Genomic DNA, 22469 nt, shown 5'->3' with positions numbered 1-22469 from the left:
ACTTGGTTTTGTCTGACATGTGCATCAGACCTTGAATAAAAGTTGAGTCCCGAAAACAGGTAGGATCGTTAATAAAAGCCACAAACATACCAACACTATGGCCCTCATTACGGGTTTGGCAGGCGGCGGAGGCATGCCAGCTCCATTAGGACCCGGAGCCAATGTGGCAGTGCCGCAGGTGCAGCAGCACCCGTCGCGGATTCCACTGCCCGTATCTCGGGCAGTGGAATGCACGACGGGGCTGTGCATGGGGGCCCCTGCACCGCCCCTGCTAAGTGCACAGGCGGTGCAGAGGCCCCCAGAAGCCCCTGATGCCCCCATTCCACCAGCCTTTCCATGGCGGTGTAAACCGCCATGGAAACGCTGGTGGTATGGGGACGCGTATCCCCAGGGCTGCACTGCAAGCAACGCTGCCCTGGAGGATGAAAACCACCGGGACCACCAGGCTGCCAGCTGGCGGAAGCCTGGCGGTGTCGGTGGTCCGACCGTAGGGGCTCCACCACGGTCATTATGTGGCAGTCCCACCACCAGCCTGTTGGTTGTGGGACCGCCACAGTCAGTCTGACGGTCCTGCGACCGCCAGACTCGTAATGAGGGCCTATATCTGCCTGGTTCATTGGCCAGCAACACCAGCGCGACTCTACAGCAGTGTCCCTGATGGTGAACACAGGCAAAAGAGACGACAGCTGCAGAAATAAAGAAAGAAAAGCCCAAGAGAAAAAGCAGACAGGACCACAACAGATGACACTCCTAGGTGTGAGCTATGATGCCTCCTTTGCATAAAACACTTCTCTTCTTGCAAAAGGCTGACACCATCAGCACTCAAACTAACAGCAGCCTCACATGCTTAGCAACGGAGGTTGACTTTGGACTTCCCTGTTTAAAAAATGTAAAGCACATGGTTTCCACGAAATGATATTTTACCCAGGTTTACAGCAGGGCGTCTCCTAGAGATAGGCCAACTGAAGAGATTTATGCTCTGGTGTATCAGACTGGCACCGCAGACCCTGCTGAGTCCACGTAGAGGAGAGCAGATACCGTCAGAGCCAACAACTACTTTCACTCCAAGGATTTCACGCTGCAAAGCAGAGGTAGGGCATGTAATACCATAATTATTTTATTACTATTAACGTTGGTATATGTTTATATCTAGACATCCATTCCCACATCTGCAAAATCTCCTTTTTGATATTTGCTTAAAACGTTTGCAATATTTACTATATATATATTCCCTCTCACTCTGCTTTTATAATGAGGTTACTGCTTTATTCAAGAGCAGCCTAAAGCTATTGGTGTATCCCTATGTAGGCATCCTGCCATTACTTTACACTTCCAACCCCTGAGATTCTCAGCTGTCCTTATTTAAACAGTGGTCTAGCAGTAGACTAGCAGCAGAGACTGTTCACCTGATTCTAGGGCCTATCAAAAGTACCTAATATGGTACAATCTCACATGCATATTTGAATACGTATGCTTTTTTCTCAAGTTTTCCATCCTGAGTGCATGCTATTTCAAACGTTTACTCTATTTTCCTAAAAACCCTATTTGAAAATGCTGACATTGACCTAAAACATCTAATTGTCGCCTCTTCTTTTTTCTTTGAATGATCCTCTCCTACTTATTTAATCCACAAAAAAGACAATGGAGTAAAAGCATGGCATAGTTTCCTTGAGAGGCAAGTCCAATCCCAATAACCACTGGATTAACCATTACGTTTGGGGTGTGAAACAGCATGCTGCCAGGCATGAAGCGCTTCAACATCTCATCAGGGGTAGTAAAAGTAACCATCATTGCTTAATTTGACACGGTCGTTGCCAGTAAGGGCCATGTAACTTATTTTTGGGGGCCAGCACTTAGTTTCCCACATCAGATATATACCAGGCACAAAACAGGGAAAACCACACAGATTGGAAAGACGGAGAAAGAGAAAGTACTTTATGCTAACAAAAACATAGAAATTCACTCAAAAAACAAACGTGACAAGAACATTATAGTTAGGTTCAGTTTTACCCACACAAAATAAATTCCGCTGATGTAGTTATACCTATAGTCATACTTATCTGAAGAAACTATAACTCGTGCTGTTAAGTTTAAGCAAACATTAGGCCAAGAGTTATAGTTTCTTAACATAAGTATAACTATAACTGCTGAATTTCTGTTGTTTTTTGTGTGTAAAACGTTAACCTAACTATAACATCCCTGTAGCCTTTGTGTTTTTCATCAGTCCTACTTATGGGTCTGTTATTGTGTCATTCACATGTTTCTTTCCCCATTACAGCATAGAGCAATGGGAAATCCAATTTCAGCCATTGACTTGCATCAGTGAGAGTGAAGGCATTCTGCCCTTTCACACAGAGTAGTTCATTTAAGTGCCAGGGACTACTGAGGAAATTTGCCTTGAAGTTTGTGTTGCAAGTTGAAGTATTTTTAAAATTGTTTCTTGTAGGCTCTTTTTTTAACCTGGCTGGAGAATGTGCAAACGTAATAGCGAAGACATTTTATTTCTCTATTGCTCCAATGGTGTTTGCTGTCTCTCTTACTTTTGTACAACACTCTCAGTTGCACAGCATTGTATTAAATTCTCACTTTCAGCTCATATCACACGCATAGAATACTTAGTGCATTAACATTTTTATGAATACCTCTGCAATCTACTTCGCGAACAATATTTGAGGAAAAAAAGTTATAGGTGGGAAACGGAGATGGCGTCTGGTCGGACGACTGCTGCCAAAGTCTTAACTCAAATAATGGAGGAGATCTCTGAGGCCTGGTTCCATTTGACAACGACTCGTCTCCCACTGTATCTCAGGGACATTGCCGAGCAACACAACAGGGCAGGTGTGGTGTTCATTCGCAAGCACAAGCTGAGACGTCGCACAGGTGTAGCCCAATCCAGAGTGCAGGCAGGAACCACGCAAAGCACAGGAAGAGTGCTCATTTGCAGTCCCCTAATAGATATCAGTCACAATTCCTCCATTCACTGCACATGCTGCATGTGAAGTCACTGCTGCACATTTTCTGCCCATTGGTTACTTCCATCTTTTTGTGGATGACGTGTTTCTCGAGGAACTTGTTCGCCAAACACTTTTGCATGTCGTTTCTGAATAAGCAAAGAGGCACTCTGGGGCTTAATTCTAGGGCAGTCTATGGACTCCCTCTTTCTTTTGGGAATTGAAAAATATTGCAGCCCTATATTGGTATTAATATTGCACAAACGGACACTACAGTCTTACTATTTGTTCAGTTTGGGCCACACCCAGCTTCCCATCTGTCTTGCCCAGAGATCGTTTTTTGATTCTGCATTGTATGCTGTATTACCACAAGACCATCCAGGAAATGACAAGTTTAGTACAAAATTCTGTCTATTGTGAAACATATATTTATATTTATTTTATTTATTTATGACATTTCTAAAGCGCAGCTGTCACCAAACCTGAAATCCTGGCACTGAGGAATGAAAACCTGTTCTACTCTGCAGGCAGAAGAGCTCGTGTAGTAAAGCAGAAATATGTTAGGGGAAAAGCTGTCCTCAAAGCTTTCCTAAACTGTTGCAAATCTGAAGATGATCTAAGGGTCGGAGGCAATTTTTTGCATAATTGAGCCGCCTTAATTGTAAAGGCACGTCCACCTGGACAAACGTTTCTGAACTCATGTGTACAAAGCAGGTGTGCAGAGCTCGAGGGAAGGGCTCTTCCGGGGCGTGGCCTCTAAGTCTTTCTCGTAGCTGTGCCGGACTCTTGCCCTGTAAAGCCTTGAACACGGTACACACTGCTTTAAAACTGATCCTCTGCTTCATCGGGAGCCAGTGCAGGTGCTTCAAGGCTTCGAAGGCAGAAGATCTGCGGCGTCTGTTAAGTGCTAGTTTGGCTGCCGCTACCTGGACTCGGAGCCATCGATTAACTAAATAATCAGGAGCTCCTAGCAAAGTAGCACTAAAATAGTCCAGCCTACGTAGTATCACACTTAGCACCACAAGAAACTTAACTTGCTAGGTAGTAGAGGTAACAGCTTCCAAAGGCCCTGCAGCAATGAGAAGCAGGTGCCAGCAACTTTCGTGATATGTTTTTACAGGGATAACTTATCACCAAATAATACTCGAAGATTCCAGACAGTATCTGGTGGTCGAATCTCTTCACTGGTGGAGAGGGGCCAAAATTTAGACGGAAGTGTAATGCTATGTTATGTTATTGAATGGATTCTAACAGAGCACAACGATCACCTTCCAGAGGGTCTCTCAGCGTTTTCACAGCCTTACAGGACTTGAGAAGGAAAATTTAAACAAGGTAAATTGGAATTAACAGAAATTAAAAAGGAAAGTTTGAAGAGATTTTTGAACTACTTAAGTTCTGAATATGAACATAAATGTGTTGCCAACTGCTTTCAATGCTAGGGGGCCAGATATGAGAAAGCGTTGCCCCCATATTTCATGGAGCGAATGCGCCGAGGACATAAGAGAAATCTCCGACTGGATCTGAGACTCTGAGGCCCTCATTACGGGTTTAGCAGGCGGCAGAGGTGTGTGCAGCCTGAACCCCGCCAGCCCCATAAGGAGTTCACCTGCGGTGCACAGGGCCTTAACATTGGCACCGGCTCCATTAGGAGCCGGCACCAATGTGGCGGTGAGGCAGGAGCAGCAGAACCCATCGTGCATTCCACTGCCCGTAATTTGGGCAGTGGAATGCATAACAGGGCTGTGCATGGGGGCCCCTACACTACCCAGGCCAAGTGCATGGGCAGTGCAGGGTACCCCAGGGCCCCCAACGCCCCCATTCCACCAGCCGCCATGGAAAGGCTGGTGGTATGGGAACTCATTATCCCCAGAGCGGCACTGCAAGCAGCGCTGCCCTGGAGGATGAAAACCAACGGGCCCGCCGGGCTGCCATCTTGCAGCGGCCTGGCGGAGTCGGTGGTCCGACCGTGGCGGCTCTGCCATGGTCATCATGTGAAGGTCCCATCGCCAGCCTGTTGGGGGAGGGACCGCCACCGCAAGTCTTGCGTTCCTGCGACTGCCAGACTCGTAATGAGGGCCCCTATCTGCCTGGTTCATTGGCCCACAACACCAACGCAACTCTACAGCAGTGTCCCTGATGGTGGAAGAGAAGACAGCAGCAGAAATAAAGAAAGAAAAGCCCAAGAGAAAAAGCAGACAATGCCACAACAGATGACACTTCTAGGTGTGAGCTATGATGCCTCCTTTGCATAAAACACTTCTCTTCTTGCAAAGGCTGACACCGTGAGCACTCAAACTAACAGCAGCCTCACATGCTTAGCAACGGAGGTGGACTTTGGACTTCCCTGTTTAAAAAATGTAAAGCACATGGTTTCCACGAAATTATATTCCACCCCGGTTTACAGCACGGCGTCTCCTAGAGATAGGCCAATTGAAGAGATTTATGCTCTGGTGTATCAGACTGGCACCGCAGACCCTGCTGAGTCCACGTAGAGGAGAGCAGATACCGTCAGAGCCAACAGCTACTTTCACTCCAAGGATTTCACACTGCAAAGCAGAGGTAGGGCATGTAATACCATAATTATTTTATTACTATTAACGTTGGTATATGTTTATAACTAGACATCCGTTCATGCATCTGCAAAATCTCCTTTTTGATATTTGCTTAAAACGTTTGCAATATTTACTATATATATTCCCTCTCACTCTGCTTTTATAATGAGGTTACTGCTTTATTCAAGAGCAGCCTATAGCTTTTGGTGTTTCCCTATGTAGGCATCCTGCTATTACTTTACACTTCCAACCCCTGAGATGCTCAGCTGTCCTTATTTAAGCAGTCGTCTAGCAGTAGACTAGCAGCAGACAGACTGTTCACCTGATTTTAGGGCCTATCAAAAGTACCTAATATAGTACAATCTCATAGTCATGCTTATCTGAAGAAACTATAACTTGTGCTGTTAAGTTTAAGCAAACTTTAGGCCACAAGTTATAGTTTCTTAACATAAGTATAAATATAACTGCTGAATTTCTATGTTTTTGTGTGTGTAAAACGTGAATCTAACTATAACATCCCTGTAGCCTTTCTGTTTTTCAGCAGCCCTACTTATGGGTCTGTTATTGTGTCATTCACATATTTCTTTCCCCATTACAGCATAGAGCAATGGGTAATCCCATTTCAGACACTGACTTGCATCAGTGAGAGTGAAGGCATTCTGCCCTTTCACACAGAGTAGTTCACTTAAGTGCCAGGGACTACTGAGTCAATTTGCCTTGAGGTTTGTGTTGCAAGTTGAAGTATTTTTAAAATTGTTTCTTGTAGGCTCTTTTTTTTACCTGGCTGGAGAATGTGCAAACGTAATAGCGAAGACATTTTATTTCTCTATTGCTCCAATGGTGTTTGCTGTCTCTCTTACTTTTGTACAACACTCTCAGTTGCACAGCATTGTATTAAATTCTCACTTTCAGCTCATATCACACGCATAGAATACTTAGTGCATTAACATTTTTATGAATACCTCTGCAATCTACTTCGCGAACAATATTTGAGGAAAAAAAGTTATAGGTGGGAAACGGAGATGGCGTCTGGTCGGACGACTGCTGCCAAAGTCTTAACTCAAATAATGGAGGAGATCTCTGAGGCCTGGTTCCATTTGACAACGACTCGTCTCCCACTGTATCTCAGGGACATTGCCGAGCAACACAACAGGGCAGGTGTGGTGTTCATTCGCAAGCACAAGCTGAGACGTCGCACAGGTGTAGCCCAATCCAGAGTGCAGGCAGGAACCACGCAAAGCACAGGAAGAGTGCTCATTTGCAGTCCCCTAATAGATATCAGTCACAATTCCTCCATTCACTGCACATGCTGCATGTGAAGTCACTGCTGCACATTTTCTGCCCATTGGTTTCTTCCATCTTTTTGTGGATGACGTGTTTCTCGAGGAACTTGCTCGCCAAACACTTTTGCATGTCGTTTCTGAATAAGCAAAGAGGCACTCTGGGGCTTAATTCTAGGGCAGTCTATGGACTCCCTCTTTCTTTCGGGAATTGAAAAACATTGCCGGCCTATAGTGCTATTAAGAATATTGCACAAACGGACAGTACAGTCTTACTATTTGTTCAGTTTGGGCCACACCCAGCTTCCCATCTGTCTTGCTCAGAGATCGTTTTTTGATTCTGCATTGTATGCTGCATTACCACAAGACCATCCAGAAAATGACAAGTGCAGTACACAATTCTGTCTATTGTAAAACATATGTTTATATTTGTTTATGACATATATAAAGCGCAGCTGTCACCAAACCTGGTATCCCGGCACTGAGGAATGAAAACCGGTTCTACTCTGCAGGCAGAAGAGCTCGTGTAGTGAAGCAGAAATGTGTCAGGGGAAAAGCTGTCCTTAAAGCTTTCCTAAACTGTTGCAAATCTGAAGATGATCTAAGGGTCGGAGGCAATTTTTTCCATAATTGAGCCGCCTTAATTGTAAAGGCACGTCCACCTGGACAAACGTTTCGGAACTCATGTGTACAGAGCAGGTGTGCAGAGCTCGAGCGAAGGGCTCTTCCGGGGGCGTGGCCTCTAAGTCTTTCTCGTAGCTGTACCGAACTCTTGCCCTGCAAAGCCAAGGAAAATAGCACCACAATAGTCCAGCCTACGTAGTATCACACTTCGCACCGCAAGAAACTTAACTTGCGTAGGTAGTAGAGGTAACAGCTTCCTAGGGCCTTGCAGCAATGAGAAGCAGGTGCCAGCAACTATCGTGATAGAAGTTTACAGACATAACCTATCACCAAATAATCCTCGAAGATTCCAGACAGTGTATGGTGGTTGAATCTCTTCACTGGTGGAGAGGGGCCACAATTTTGACGGAAGTGTCATGGTATGTTATATTATTGAATGGATTCTAACATAGCACAACGATCACCCTCCGAGGGCCTCTCGCCGCTTTTACATCCTTCCAGCACCTGAGAAGGAAAATTTCAACAAGGTAAATTAGCTAATTAACAGAAATTAAAAAGGCAAGTTTTAAGAGATTTTTTTGAACCACTTAAGTTCTGAATATGAACGTAAATGTGTTGCCAACTGCTTCCAATGCTAGGGGCCAGATATGAGAAAGCGTGGCCCTCATATTTCATGGTGCGAATGCGCCGAGGACAAAGGAGAAGTTTCCGACTGGCTCTGCGACTGTGAATGGGGGCATACAGATGTAATTTGCCTGGCAGGTAGAGGGGCCCATTTCTGTACAGGGATTTATGTACCAGACAAAGGAGCTTAAACAATGAGCATTTTTTATGGGCAGCCAATGAAGGGTTCTGAGAAAAGGTTCTGAAGGAGTATGATGCAGCAAATTACAGATTTTATGTGCAGCTATATTTTGTGCCACCTGAAATTTGGAAAAATGGCCTTCATTCATAGCTACCATTAAGACATTGCCATAGTCCAACCTACTCCCTATGATGGCCTGGATAAGAGACTTCCTAGATTGAAGAGGTTGCCACTGGAATGCTTTCCTAAGGAGGCACATGTTTGAGAAGCAAGATCCCATAATGGCATTTATGTGTTCACTCATGGAAAGATCTTCATCTCTTATGATACTGAGGTTTCTCACTGCAGTTTTTGGAGTAGGGGCGGATCCCAGGTCCTGAGGCCACGAGTCCTCAGACTACACAGATTGAGCCTTTCCAAAGAGCAGGATCTCCTTTTTACCTGAGTTAAGTTGAAGACAATTCTTCCGCATCCAGGCAGCAATTTGACCCATACATTCTCAGAATCTTTCTTTAGTACATTCTAGATTAGGTCCAATGGTGATAACCAGTTGGGGATCATATGCATATGATATCACCTTGAAAACAAAAGATTTTGTCACATGTGCCAGTGAAGCCACTAGATGTTAGAAAAGATGGGGCTCAGGGAAGAGCCCTGTGGCACCCCCATGTCCAAGGCAATGGTTCGAGATCAGAATCAGTCCATTGGCACCATATGGGTACGTTCGCTCAGGAAGTTCTTCAGCCAGCCCAAGGCTTCCCCTCCGACACCAATATCCACCAGTCTATGAAGTAAGACTGTGAGATGGTGTCAAATGCTGCGGACAGATCTAATAGCACTAATGTGGCTGAGTGCCTATCTTCTAGGGCAAGTCTGATATTATCTAAATCTTCATGGGGAACCTGCTTGCTGAACAACACAGAAATTCTTTTTTATCCCCATGGACCTTAAGGGAGATAAGGCTCATCCATTTAGCAATATATGATACACAGTCCTGAAAGTCTGCCTCTGCATTCAGCAGACTATTGTTGAGGGAGAAAATCAACTGTGTGTCATCAGCATAATTGACCACCCTGATGTTATGCGCCTTTATGATAGTAATAAGTGGCCTCATATAAATGTTGAACCGGATTGGGCTTATTGCAGAGCCCTGAGAAACTCCATGTTGCAAAAACTGTAATCCAGATCGATAAGCAAGCAGAGCGACAATGATAGAGAGGTAGGATTGCAGCCACTTAAGTGCTACTCTACAACCCCACTTGAGGCTAATCTTTCCAGGAGAATATTATGATTGACAGTATCAAAAGCAGTTGACAAGTCAAGCATGATTAAGACTATAGACTGGCCACTAACACCCCTCATCCTCAGCTCGCCCATAGCACAGGCTCAGTGTCATGTCCAGGTCTAAAGTTAAATTGTTCGCCCTCCAATAGAGATGAGGCTTCCAGGAACTGGGACAGACTCCTACCCGCATATCACTCCAATGTTTTCACCAGGAAAGGCAAGTGTAAGATAGGCCTATAGAAGCTCAAGACTGATGGATCTGCCAAAGGTTTTTTTAGAAGGGTAGTAACTATTGCATTTTTCCACAGAATTGATACCTCACCCATCAACAGCGATTGATGGCACAATTGCCATGTGGAAATAAAGAGTTAATCTCCAAACTCTTTCCATAGTCTAGGATGAAGGGGATCTAGAGGCGATCCCGATGAAGTTGACATGGCAGTAGATCGAAACATTCCTCCGAAAAGGGTTTAAAACTCTCTAGCCTACCTACAGGGCTCTAAGGTAACTCAGATCTAGTCTGGATCATAGCGGCTCCTGGCAGTGGTACTTCTATACCATTGTATCAATCCTTGATTTTATCCACGCTCCACAAATTATTAGGAGAGTTTGAACCATGCAAGGATGGCTGAAAGGAGGTGTCAATCTCTACCATAATTTTACACATTTTCTGTTCAAAGAAATCAGCCAGATCATCGCAAATTTCTTGTAATGTTATAATATCCTGCTTTATACAGTCTGGGTGAGATAACTTCTAGCAGGATATCAAAGACCTTTCTAACACTATTGGTGGCAGCAGTGATAGCATTGGTGAAGTATTCAGCCTTCGTTTTATTCACCTCTCTTTTGTATTCCTGTAGCAGAACTTCAAAGCATTGTTTATCTGCTTTAGAATACCTACTGCACCATTTTCTTGCCAATTGCCTGCACACAGATAAGAGTTTTTAAAGGCTAATTGTATAAGAGTCCGGATAGTCTATTACAGGGTTTTAAATTGGTGCTGGGAATAACTTTATCCAAAGTTTGCAAAATCCCCTACTCAAATACCATATAATTGGAATCTACTAAGTTTGTAAGGTCAAAAGTATTTAATAGATTAAAAAGAGCTAGGCTTGATCAGTTTATGCCATAGCCTTCCAGTTCTCGTTGAGTTAGTCGCCCACCTGCGGTGGCAAGGTTCTTTAAGTGCACATGAAATGAGATTAGGGCATGATCAGTCCAGTGTAGGGGTACAATATCTTTAACGAGACCAACCCATCAGGGGAAAGGAGAAGATTGAGAGTGTGTCCTGCCTAATGGGTGGGGCCCTGTACTTGCTGTCGAAGGCCCAAGACTTCACAAGAGTTCAGAAGTTCTTTGAGAGGAGGTGATAGATCGTCCTCTGCCCATAGGTTAAAATCCACCAGTATGAAAAAATTCAAGAGGGCGAGCGCCATGTTGGGAAAAAACTTCCAACAAAGGGTGAAGTTGTTGACTAGGAAGACCAGGAGGTCTGTAGCACAGAATGCCTGACAAAGTATTGCCTTTCTAAGTTTTCAGCGTAAAACCCAGCACTCCTGGACCTCCTAGCTCATCAAGCACAAGTGAGGAGAAATTCAATTTTTCCTTATAAATTATCTCAACTCCTCCTCCTTTTTGATCAACCCATGGTTTATGAAGGACTTTAAAGCCTGTAGGACAGGCCAGGCCCAACTCTACTGCTGAGTCGGAAGTTGTCCAAGTTACCGGATTCTAGTAGTAGGTCAACTTCAGTAGCCTGCTTTATCAATGACCTGGCATTTACAAGTCCGCATTTCAGAATGGCGTGTGTACTTCATCTGGTGGGTGCAGAGAAAGGCCCATCGAGCTTACCTTGTCAAGGTAAGGCACATGGGAAGGGCTATGCTGTTTAACAATTGATAGCAACTGGTCTCTAGAGTAACATATTCTAGGTTCTAACCTGATAGAAAGACTCCCCCATAACTCTGACAAAAGACTAAACCGGCACCAAAAATGGCGGTTGGCTGAGGTCTGCTCTGACAGGCGAGACTGGAAGTCAGAAGAGCAGGTAAAATCACATTAAAAACTTCACATGTAATCACGTTGATAGCCCTATTGCTGTAGAAGCTTCTCATTTATCTGTTATGCCCATACGTTGCAAGGCTGCAATATGGGCACTTTGCTGACCGCATTCCGGCAACAGAGAAAAAGAGTCATCCATATCACAGATGCAGAGTTTGTACTCTGCAAGGAAAGAAGCAGGAGAGTCATTACTATGGTCCCCAGTACCCATCTGAGACAGCCGTCTGTTTTCCAACTTGTTTCACTCTTTACCACGCAAAAGTGAAATTCTGAAAACCTGACTAAGGTGGAGCAATCAAATTAAGAATTAGTATACAACTTTAAATGGTAGTGCATGTATAACTAAACCCATCATCCGCTATTACTTGCTATACAGGGTTTCAAATTGTTCCATCTAATTTGGAAAATCTATTACTATTTCTAATAGTTCTCATTCAAAGCAGTAACATAATCCAAAACTGTGTTTCTTCCTAAATTAGATTTGAGCAACTGCGTTTTTATGGACTCCAGTAAATGGGTACATATAGGTCATGCCAGTAGCTTCTTTGCTACCTTTATCCTCCTTGAAAACATGGCAGATCTTCCATGTGTGCCATTACAAGTGCATTACAGTGCACTGCACATAACGGTGGACAGATGTTTGAGTGAGTACCCTGTCTGCTAAACCCTAAGGTCCTTAATCTTTCATGGGAATGTTCTTTAGGGAACTTGGGAGACTCTGCCCTAGGAACTGTGCCCCGGGTTTCAAATGTAGATATGCTCACGCTGTCTGATGAATGGGTCCACAAGATATCCTCTAACACCCACCAACTTACTACCACACAGTGAAATGAGTTGGAATTAGCACCATCAGTGAGCTAAAGGCACACAAAAGATAAGTCTTCCTGACACTAAGCAGGCTGTCATGGGGAGGTATTAGTAAACATTCACCTGGTACCCACACAATATTAATAAGGACTCTGGGTGAGACAGATACTTTAAGAGATAGTCAGAGCTTAGCCTCAACATGTTTTGTATAGGTAGAAGGCAAGGCACAGATATCTGCCCTGATTCCTACTCACATAGGTCATTCTACAGACATACACCTCTCTAACTAAACATACATGCCCACCTGTAAACTCTGCATGCTGTGGGACTTCTGTGCATATGTCAGACAATGCAAAAGGAGGCTCTCTCATGCTAGGATGGGAAATCTGATGATTAAGCTTGCCACACTTAATCGGTGAGAGTCTATCTTCCTTTATAATTTTATCCCATATTCAAGAATGGGATTTGAAAGGCATGTTGTTTTCTGTGATTTATAATTTGATTTTACCCAAGTAATTTTACATAATTTATCATTCTTGCACTTCTCCAAAATACATTATTTTGACATTTCTTATGCACTTTCTCTATGGGATAGCAAAGGTTTGACACCTCACCCAAATGCAGTCAATAGAGATTTTGCGTAGGGTACGCCCAGGACATTTGGGTCCAGCTTCGGCTGCCACCCAGCGAAACCTACCAAGCCCAGACATTTCTGCAAACTAGACACTCGAGGGAGTCCAGGGTGGTGTGATAGGGATGGGTTCCTTACATTCTGTCTGACACTTTGTTTTTAAATGTACAATTTGCATTAATTTTCCTTGACACTCAGTGGGGACCTCCTCTCAATCCTCCATCCAAAGATGCCTTTAAATCAAGTCCAGTTTTTTGGGACCACCGCGTTTCAAAATTATCAAATTTACCACTGCTTTGAGGAAGAACTGTCAGCACTCTTTACAACTATATCAATTGTCTGTAAATAATGGTGCATTTCAACCAATGTGCTTTAAAAAATCCCTTTTGGTAAAAATTATTACAAATAATATCTCCGTTGCTAATAGTCTTCCTATAATTTGTTGGATGAAAATTGTGTTGGTGGCCCAATATAAATGCTTTTTTCACATAAAAGATTCAGGCAAGCCCAACTAGACCACACTAAACACTTGTTACCACTCCATAAAACGGTCAAAAATACAGTGCCATCTGTTTCAAATAGACCCTCCCTGTTAGGCCAGTGAGAAAGGTCAATGTTACATTACACAATGGAAATGCATTCCCTCCAACAAGGTTTGTATTGAGAGTGCAAGTGTGATAGTGTAATAAGTTCAATTGGCCTTCATCAAGATTACATGTCCTAGATGGGTAAATAAAATGCTAGTATTTGTTGACACCATACTGTTTGAGGTGCCTGTCTTGGTCATGCAACTTGAGACAGAACCCTGTGAGCAAGGGCTTGTATAAGCTGCATGACCTTGTCATGACACCCGCGTCCTTCTGCCTTGACAACCCAATATGTTCCCAGTGCAAATTAACAAGGTCCTGGAGGCTTTTGTTAGAGTTCTCCAAAACCCTAGCCTGTTTCTCCATCAACCCTTGGGAGGTCTTGTTGGCAGGTGGAAATGCTCCGACTGGCCCACCCTTCCCCACCCATTTCACAGATCTCACACCACACAGAGGACTGTTCTCCAAAGAACTCATCATCCCAGAGGGACACATTTGCCTATGCCAACCCAGCAGCATGCATGGCCATTTGAGACAGCAACCATGTTGTCCTCCACGTTGAAGGTAAGTTTGACATCTGGGAGTTTGTGGTAAGGAGGCTAATCAAAAGGGAAAGAACTCTACCTCACCTGGGGTTTCCTGCTCAAGAGAAGACTGGATGTGTACCTGTGTGGAAGGGTGAAACATGGGACGCAGTTGGTATACCTCCAGGCTAGGTTGGTAGGGAGGTGAGTCCTGTGGAACTAGTGTCCGTGGCCTTTTTTCTGGTGCCTGGGTGCTTGCAGTCTGGAAAACTTCATGATGAGAAAGACGAATGGGCTGGTAGTGAGGTGTTCTGTGTGGTGCTCTCCTGTGCAATGTTCTCTTTCTCTGCAGTTTTGTAGGACACTAAGATAGCAAGTGGCAGGGGTTTCCTCCTGGGAGTGCACACTCTCTTTTGTTCATGGATAGAATGGCATAATCTTTAGGCAGGTAGTCCCCTTACGCCACAGGGATAAGGAAATTATATTTGGCACTTTGACATTTGAGAACGTTGAGAGGCATCTGTCTCAATACATGTTTAAATGTATTAAAAACGCATAGGTAACACTTTGACTTAATTAATTGAGCCATAATATTTGCATATAAAGGTAGTTTGTTTTTGGTATGTGGTATGTGTCATGGACATGTGAAAGGATACTGGCTTACCTAGCAGTGGCTTGCTATCTGGACTGGACGGACCTTGTAACATAGCTGTTCCCCAATGCTCCCAGCAGGTGGCTGTGGACATGTATTGTCTGATGTAGCAGCTGCGGAAAAGAAGAAAGATAATCTTTAGAGTTCTGACAGTGTGAATAAGAATAATTGTGCTAGATTTGACTATATGATGCTGATAAATGTCAGACAAGAATATGGCATATTCCATTCATATGGACACATTGATAAATGGAAAGACATTTGTTATAGATAAGAAAGGGGGTCAATGAGATGCAAATGGTTGTACATGGTAGGGAGGAGCAGAGATGTACCTGACTGGTGGATAGAAGAGGGTCGATTTGCTGCTTGTAGGATGTCTACTGATATGTTCTGATAATGTAGACTTCAGGAGACTTTGTGTTACTGCAGCTGTGGACAGAGACACATACAGAATACTGAAACATCACACCACTTATGCCTGCTGGTAAGACATGTTTAATTTGTGTGTTTATGTTATTAGTTCACATTTTCTCTGTCCTCACACTTGTGCAGAGAGGATGATGCGTAAACTACTATCTAATGGCAAGGGTGTTAACTTATCAGGCTTTGCTATTTGTCTGGTGTCTGTGCCCAGTTCACAAGACCAGGCGGGCTGTACAGCAGCAGTTGAGGTGGTGGCTGGTGGCAGAGGGGCTTGCAAAAGGACCTGCAAAGATAAAACAGCATGATTGGGATGAGCATATTTGAGGCCTATTCATGGACAATTGCCCAATGTGGGGAGGTCATTATCTTGGCACATCCAGACAAGATATATTTATGACAGTGTTGAGCTATGACAAAAAAGATGGACACTTCTTAGGATTGTGGTTGTAAAAATGATAGAAGCGAGGACTACCTGGCTGGGTGCTAGGATTATGTTGTGATAGTGGTCCTGGCTGGAACCCTGCCAAAGGAGAGGTTGTTGTTGCTGCTGTCACCTGAAATGCAACAGACGTGGGTGCTAGTGGCCGTTTTCCTAAACTTTGTTTAGTTCTACATAGCTTAGGGGTAGGTATTTTAGTAGTATGTAAATATCAATATAAAAACAAAATGCCTGATGTCACTATCACCTGACATAAATACTGCACTGTAAATCTTGCTTCCAATATATTGCTCTGTTGGGAGTAGATCTCCTCTTCCTAACTCAAATAGGGGGATATGTTTGCAAACAATATTTAATACACTATGGGGGTGATTCTGACCGCGGCGGACGGCGGTCGCCGCCCGCCAAGCGGTTACCGCCGAAAGACCGCGGCGGTCATTCTGGCTTTCCCACTGGGCCGGCGGGCGACCGCCGAAAGTCCGCCCGCCAGCCCAGCGGGAAACACCCTTCCCACGAGGACGCCGGCTCAGAATGGAGCCGGCGGAGTGGGAAGGTGCGACGGGTGCAGTTGCACCCGTCGCGAATTTCAGTGTCTGCAAAGCAGACACTGAAATTCTCCGTGGGGCCCTCTTACGGGGGCCCCTGCAGTGCCCATGCCATTGGCATGGGCACTGCAGGGGCCGCCAGGGGCCCCGCGGCACCCCCTACCGCCATCCTGTTCCTGGCGGGAGAACCGCCAGGAACCGGATGGCGGTAGGGGGTGTCAGAATCCCCATGGCGGCGGAGCGCGCTCCGCCGCCATGGAGGATTCTCAAGGGCAGCGGGAAGTCGGCGGTACACCGCCGACTTTCCGTTTCTGGCCGCGGCTGAACCGCCGCGGTCAGAATGCCCAGCGGTGCACCGCCAGCCTGTTGGCGGTGCTACCGCCGACCTCCGCCATGGCGGTAATTACCGCCAGGGTCAGAATGACCCCCTATATTTTTGTCAGGCAATATTTAGGCTGGCTGCAATATTCTGGTGTCATACTGATCCATGCCTATAGAAAGGAAATCAAATCTTGCCTGACTTAGGCCCACAATACGCCTGTAAAGTTGTTATTAGTAATTTAGTATTGTATTTTGTGTTGTGTGTATGTGCCAGACATCTCATGGAATGGGGTAGACAAACACACACTCCCCTATTTGTTATAAATCTTGGCCTGGAATTCTGAATTGCATCTAGGTGGAGATTCACATTCACACCCAGGTACAAGCTAAAATCGACATGCGCGGAGGTCTCTGCCTGTATATTTCCTTTTTAGGGTTGAGCGCGCAAATCGCTCTGTCCCTGGTGTAATCTCACTTTGGGCTTTTAACCACACCCATCAGTCTGGTTGGTTTGTGGGCCTGCCTTTTAAAATTCGCTTAATTTCATTAGTGAAAGGCATGCACACATCATGCCTTTTCCGGTGTTTCGCCCTCCTTGAGCGCACCGGCCAACTACTGAAAACATACGAGGCTCAATGTTTTCCGTATGGTTTCTGGACTACTTTTTCTTTTTATTTAGCGGGCAGCGCGATCTCACTGGACGGTAATCGAGCACTTTGCATGACATCGACCCTGTTCATGGACAATTACACTTTTGCCGATACGTTTCTCTGCAAGCAAACTTCTGTTTCCTTTTGTGTGTCTGCTTCGCGCTCATGGCTGCCGTCGGCTCGCTTATGTGAAATACTTTTCAGTTTATGTGGCAAGAAAAGTCCGGTTAGGAGTTCAAAACGCTAATAGCTCTAACTCGAGCAAACACGGGACCCGTTACATTGCAAATGCTTGTTTGAATTGGGTTCAGAAAGTCTAATGCAGATGGTCTTTTTTATGGAACCAGGACAAATCTTTGTGTTTAGACCATTAGAAGACAGGTTTCTTTAGATCATCTTGAAAGAAAATTTAGAGATAGAGATGCTACCAAGTAATTGTCACAGACCGAGGACCTAACCTCGAGCCCACAGAAGTTATCCAGTTCTATTTTTTTAAAAGGCAAATGCAGGTTGTTTTCATTTGTCCTTAATATCCAGAAAACTAACAGATAACTGGATTGTTTGCACTGTGGATGAGCAAAGTGGCTAAATCGATCTGTAACTGGATTGGCCAGTGGCCTTGCATAGCAACAACCCTTCTACAGCATCTAAACATGTAGCTTTAAGCCGAACCCAAATAGCACATACAATAAGAACAAGCATTTGCAATGCAATGTGTCTCGCGTTTGCTCGAGTTAGAGCTATTAGCGTTGTAAATTCCTAACTGGACTTTTCTTGCCACATAAATTGAAAAATGAAAAGTAAAACAGTTGACATAAGTGTTCCAATTCAAAGTGCCACTGCCACCATGAGCGTGAATGCAAAGGAGAGACACAAAAGGAAAAAGAAGTTTGGTTGTAGTCAAACGTATCAGCAAACGTGCAATTATACATATAACAGGATCGCTGTCCAAGGCAGTAACTAAACTGCCCCCAGGAGGGACAAACGTAAAGCATTTACCAATGATAACAAAGGATTATTGAAAGGCAAGCCCATGAATGAGTGATAGTAATGGCCATGCGGTGGGTGTGGTTAAAAGCCCGCAAATAGATTACAACACGTCAGAGCGCTTGCGCACTCGACCTAAAAAGGGCAGAACGTTTGCTTTGCAGGCTGATAACAGGCATTGCAAAGAGCAAAGCCCCAACTGATGACTGAATTGTAGCAAGCCCCTTATTATAGTTTTTGCATTAACCATTTCAGGTGTTACTAAGGGTCTCAGGGACAAATTTGTAATGAGGCCTAGGTAGTTATACTTGTCAAACATATTTGGCTGGAAGCACTCATTCTGTTGAATATACCAAACTGTGTGATCTTGTTTTTCTGATTTGCTTAGAGACTACTGCTACTATACTACAATTCTAGGCCACTTGATATGAGTTGAAGTCTTATTACGGTGTGGCTGAAAACAAACACATCACATATTCATTACCTGGGTATTTTAGGGTCCTTCTTTTCTTTCTTTTATGTCTGATTCTCTAGATATAAAGTCACTTATGCTTTAGCACCCTATCACATTAATTGAAAGCATTTCTTCTGCTTCTAATGCTGTCCCAAACCTCCACAACCACTTTCCTATTAGCCTATTAGTTTCCTACTGCCTTTTGTGAGACAGGACCACAAGCAACCTCAGACCTGTTTCATCCTATGTAGACCTCAGCAGGGAAGAAGAGCTTATTTACTGTAGCACAGTGAGCACTAGACCCTGATCTAGGCAAATTCGCCACCCATCACATTTTGTTTTTCTCAGTGCAATGTCGTAAGTGTGATGCATACGCCCAGTCATGGTTCACATGTTCACTGTGCCATTGGACTATGTGCACCCGACTGATGGGGCCGAAAAAGGCTGAAACTGGTCTGGGGTTGCTTGTTTTCCCATTCATCAGGGACCTGGCTTGGCGGGTTGGGCTTACCTGTTTCTAATGGAGCAGGACCCAGGTTGATTTGTATATGGCTGGGTCCTGCCTGAAGTGGCATACTGGGCAAATAAATGATGGACTGGAATGTGACCAGAGTAATTACCAGTGTATGAGATTAATTCAAGCATTCCACCCAATACCTTTTGTGCTCTGAAGATTAGTAGCTCTCCGAAATGATGGCTCCTTTTACAAGACTTGGAATCAACACCTTGGAACGTATGCATCAGACCAGAGCCCCCAATCAACAAAGTTAGCACCTAACATAGCAGCCTTTGGGGCTGGAAGAAGTGACTAGCCCTACATTTGAAGTGAAAAAACAAACTTTCAAATAAATGTTGAAGATGCTATAATTTTCCTTCCTTTTACATTAGTGATTATAAGAGCCGTGTTGAACAATAGCCTTGTTTGCAGTCTAGAAACTTCTTTTTACATGTTCATGGTATAATTTATTTTTTCTACTCTATAAGATCATAGTTATATCCACAACATAGTGTATCTGTGTCTTTGCAGGTTGTTGGGTCAAAGAAAATGCTACAACTAACAGTAAACATGTTTTAGTTCTATTTTTCAGTACGACTGAGGTAGCTGATCAAGCACTTGAGAAGAAAAAGGTAACTAGAGATGGCAAATAACAATCCCACTGATGAACCCGAGGCTTTTGACATAATTTCTGAAGAGGAAATTGAAAGGTTTAAGAATGCCATAGAGGAAGGTGATCTTCCTAGAGCAGCTGCAAATCTCATGAATTCCTTGGATTCAATAGAAAATTCAAAGCTTGACATTGCCATCACTGGAGAGTCCGGTTCAGGGAAGTCGACATTTGTCAATGCTTTAAGGGGCCTAGAAGATGAAGACGAATTTTCAGCTGTGACTGGTGTTGTGGAGACAACAATGGAGCCAACTTCCTTTGTGCATCCTTTGTTCCCAAATGTTACTGTGTGGGACTTGCCAGGAATTGGAACTGAAACCTTCCGGTCGTCTGAGTATCTGAAGCAAGTTTGTTTTGAGCGCTACGATTTCTTCATAATCATTGCAACAGAGCGCTTTAAATCTAACCATGCTAAGCTTGCCCGTGAAATCAATAACATGGGGAAAAAGTTCTACTTTGTTCGTTCAAAAGTTGATCAAGATTTGGATGCATCTAAGAAACGTCGGAAGTCTACTTATAATGAGGAGAAGATCATGAAGGAGATCAGGGAAAATTGCATTGAATGTCTAAAGACGGCGGGTGTGGAGAACCCCCGTGTGTACCTCATGTCTAGCTTTGAGCTGGATAAATTTGAATTTGAGCTCTTAGAGGAGACCTTGGAGAAGGAGCTTCCAACCCACAAACGACATGCCTTGCTCCTATCCCTACCAACCATCTCCATAAAAGTATTGGAGAAGAAAAAAGAAATTATGAAGAAACAGCTATGGATGGTAGCTAGTGTGTCTTGTGGGGTGGCTGCTGTTCCCATCCCAGGTCTCTCCATTGCATGTGACCTTTATATTTTGAAGAAATACCTCTCAAAATATTGCATGAGTTTTGGTCTGGATGACGACTCCCTAGAGAAACTCGCCAGGAAGGTAGATATTCCTGTGGCTAATCTGAAATGTGTCATCAAGTCCCCACTATCTAAAGAAATAACAAATGATTTGCTGATCAAATTGCTTGCTGGTTCCGCAGTGTTTGCTGTAGCGACAGCTGCCGAAGAAGTGATGAGGTTTATACCTATACTTGGTTCATTGGCAGCAGGGGGTATGTCCTTTGCAACTACGTACTACATGTTAAATACATTTTTGAACAATCTAGCTGAAGATGCACAGAGAGTCCTAAAAAGGTCAATGTTTGGAACAGAGGTTTAAGGAACCAACGAATTGCAGGAATTCTGGGCACATTTCCCATGTAATTTGGAGCACTGGTATTAGGAACAGCTTCTATGTACAGCCAGGAGTGTCTTATTGCTGATTTTGTCAACTGTTGAGAATAATGACTGCTATTGTGTATTGTTGATATCCCGGGACAGAAGATGCCATGGCCTTAAATGACAGTTATTTACTTATGAATCAGACGTTGTGTGTTTCAACTTAGTACCAATTAAGAATTGTAGTGAGAAATGTCAAGTGTTTCGAACTAGATGACTGCTAACCAGTTTATATGTGTACTTAATATACCTGAATTAAGGCATTCGTATAAACAAACTGCACTTCCTGCAACAAACATTTTAATTCTGCTTCTTGGTTATTATTCATTAAGCACATATTATACATGGGATGCATAATGTAGCCCCTGGGATATATAAGAAGTATATTGCAAGTCATCAAGGAGCTCTGTGACTATACAGAGGAATGAGGCCAAAGACCGAGTTACTTCAGAAGGTCACGGAACTCCAAAGGATATTGCAAATCATCTCAATGTATTGCAGAGGATATATTGATTACTTATATACCTGGTCACACCATCATTTTAAATTAGATACAAAATGGGCTGTATTTTAAAGTGAGTAGCAAATAGGGTGATCTTTCTTTCTCGTAATGAACTATATGCAAAAATTAAACATGTGCCTATAACACCTATTTTCAGCAAATCACTATTCGTTGTAGAAAAACAATTATAAGAACAAAAAGCCAGATCTTGTTTTTGTTGTATGAACTGCTCTGTAATCTCCCTTTCACTTTGACTGCTGATTCTGGCAGCAAGCATTATGACATCACAGATCAACTATAGTGAGTTATTAGAACTGACCAGCTACTCCATGTTTTTCGATGTAGATGTCTAGAGACATCACAACTCTGCTGTAGTAAAGACTTTTGAGACAGCTTTGTATACGGGGATTGTATGTATCCCTGTGTTAAATATGGGGGGAAAGTACTCCTGCTGTGCATAATAAGAATATTGCAAGCCACTAAGAAGTTCCATGACTTTACAGAGGAACAAGGCAGAAGACAGAGTTCTATTATATGGTCCTGGATCTCCGAGGTGACTTGCAATATCCTTTTAATGCACGGCAGAGGGTATCTTATTCCTTATAATGCACTGTCACACCATCACCTGTCTCACAATCCTCTTAAATCATTGATGTCTTGCACTTTCATATGTAATAGATGGTACGGCTGCAGGCATGAAGAGTAAAACAGACAGAAAAGCAATTAGTAATTTGTTGCAAAAAGATTTCAGAATTATATTAATGTAAATCAGATTAAAATAATGTGTAGCAACATGCAGAGAGATTTTCTTTCCTGTACTGACCCATAGTGAAAAATACATGTTGCAATAAACATCACCTTTCTGCTGATCACTGATCAGAAGAATGAAAAGTAAGTTCTTATTTATATTATATAAACTGCCCCTGTAATTATGCTCTGTGGCCTGCTGGCAGCAGGCACTATGACATC

At 43.6% G+C, this 22469-nt stretch overlaps 1 protein-coding gene across 2 annotated transcripts; it reads left to right on the top strand.

The window, feature by feature from the left end:
• Positions 1 to 1007: 1007 nt before the first annotated feature.
• Positions 1008 to 22317, top strand: LOC138283475 (interferon-inducible GTPase 5-like). 2 transcript variants are annotated; one of them, XM_069221428.1, is made up of 2 exons: positions 1008 to 1091; positions 19653 to 22317. In XM_069221428.1, the coding sequence occupies exon 2, from the start codon at positions 19716 to 19718 to the stop codon at positions 20937 to 20939; it is 1224 nt and encodes a 407-aa protein (XP_069077529.1). In that variant the 5' UTR covers positions 1008 to 1091; positions 19653 to 19715; the 3' UTR covers positions 20940 to 22317. The 2 variants fall into 2 exon arrangements, with proteins under 2 accessions (XP_069077529.1, XP_069077530.1); XM_069221429.1 differs by lacking the exon at positions 1008 to 1091 and adding an exon at positions 5339 to 5510.
• Positions 22318 to 22469: the final 152 nt, after the last annotated feature.

Source organism: Pleurodeles waltl, chromosome 3_1 (assembly GCF_031143425.1).
Source record: "Pleurodeles waltl isolate 20211129_DDA chromosome 3_1, aPleWal1.hap1.20221129, whole genome shotgun sequence".
NCBI lineage: Eukaryota > Metazoa > Chordata > Amphibia > Caudata > Salamandridae > Pleurodeles > Pleurodeles waltl.
Note: the sequence above shows the minus strand (reverse complement) of the source record. Positions and strands in the feature narration are given on the sequence as shown.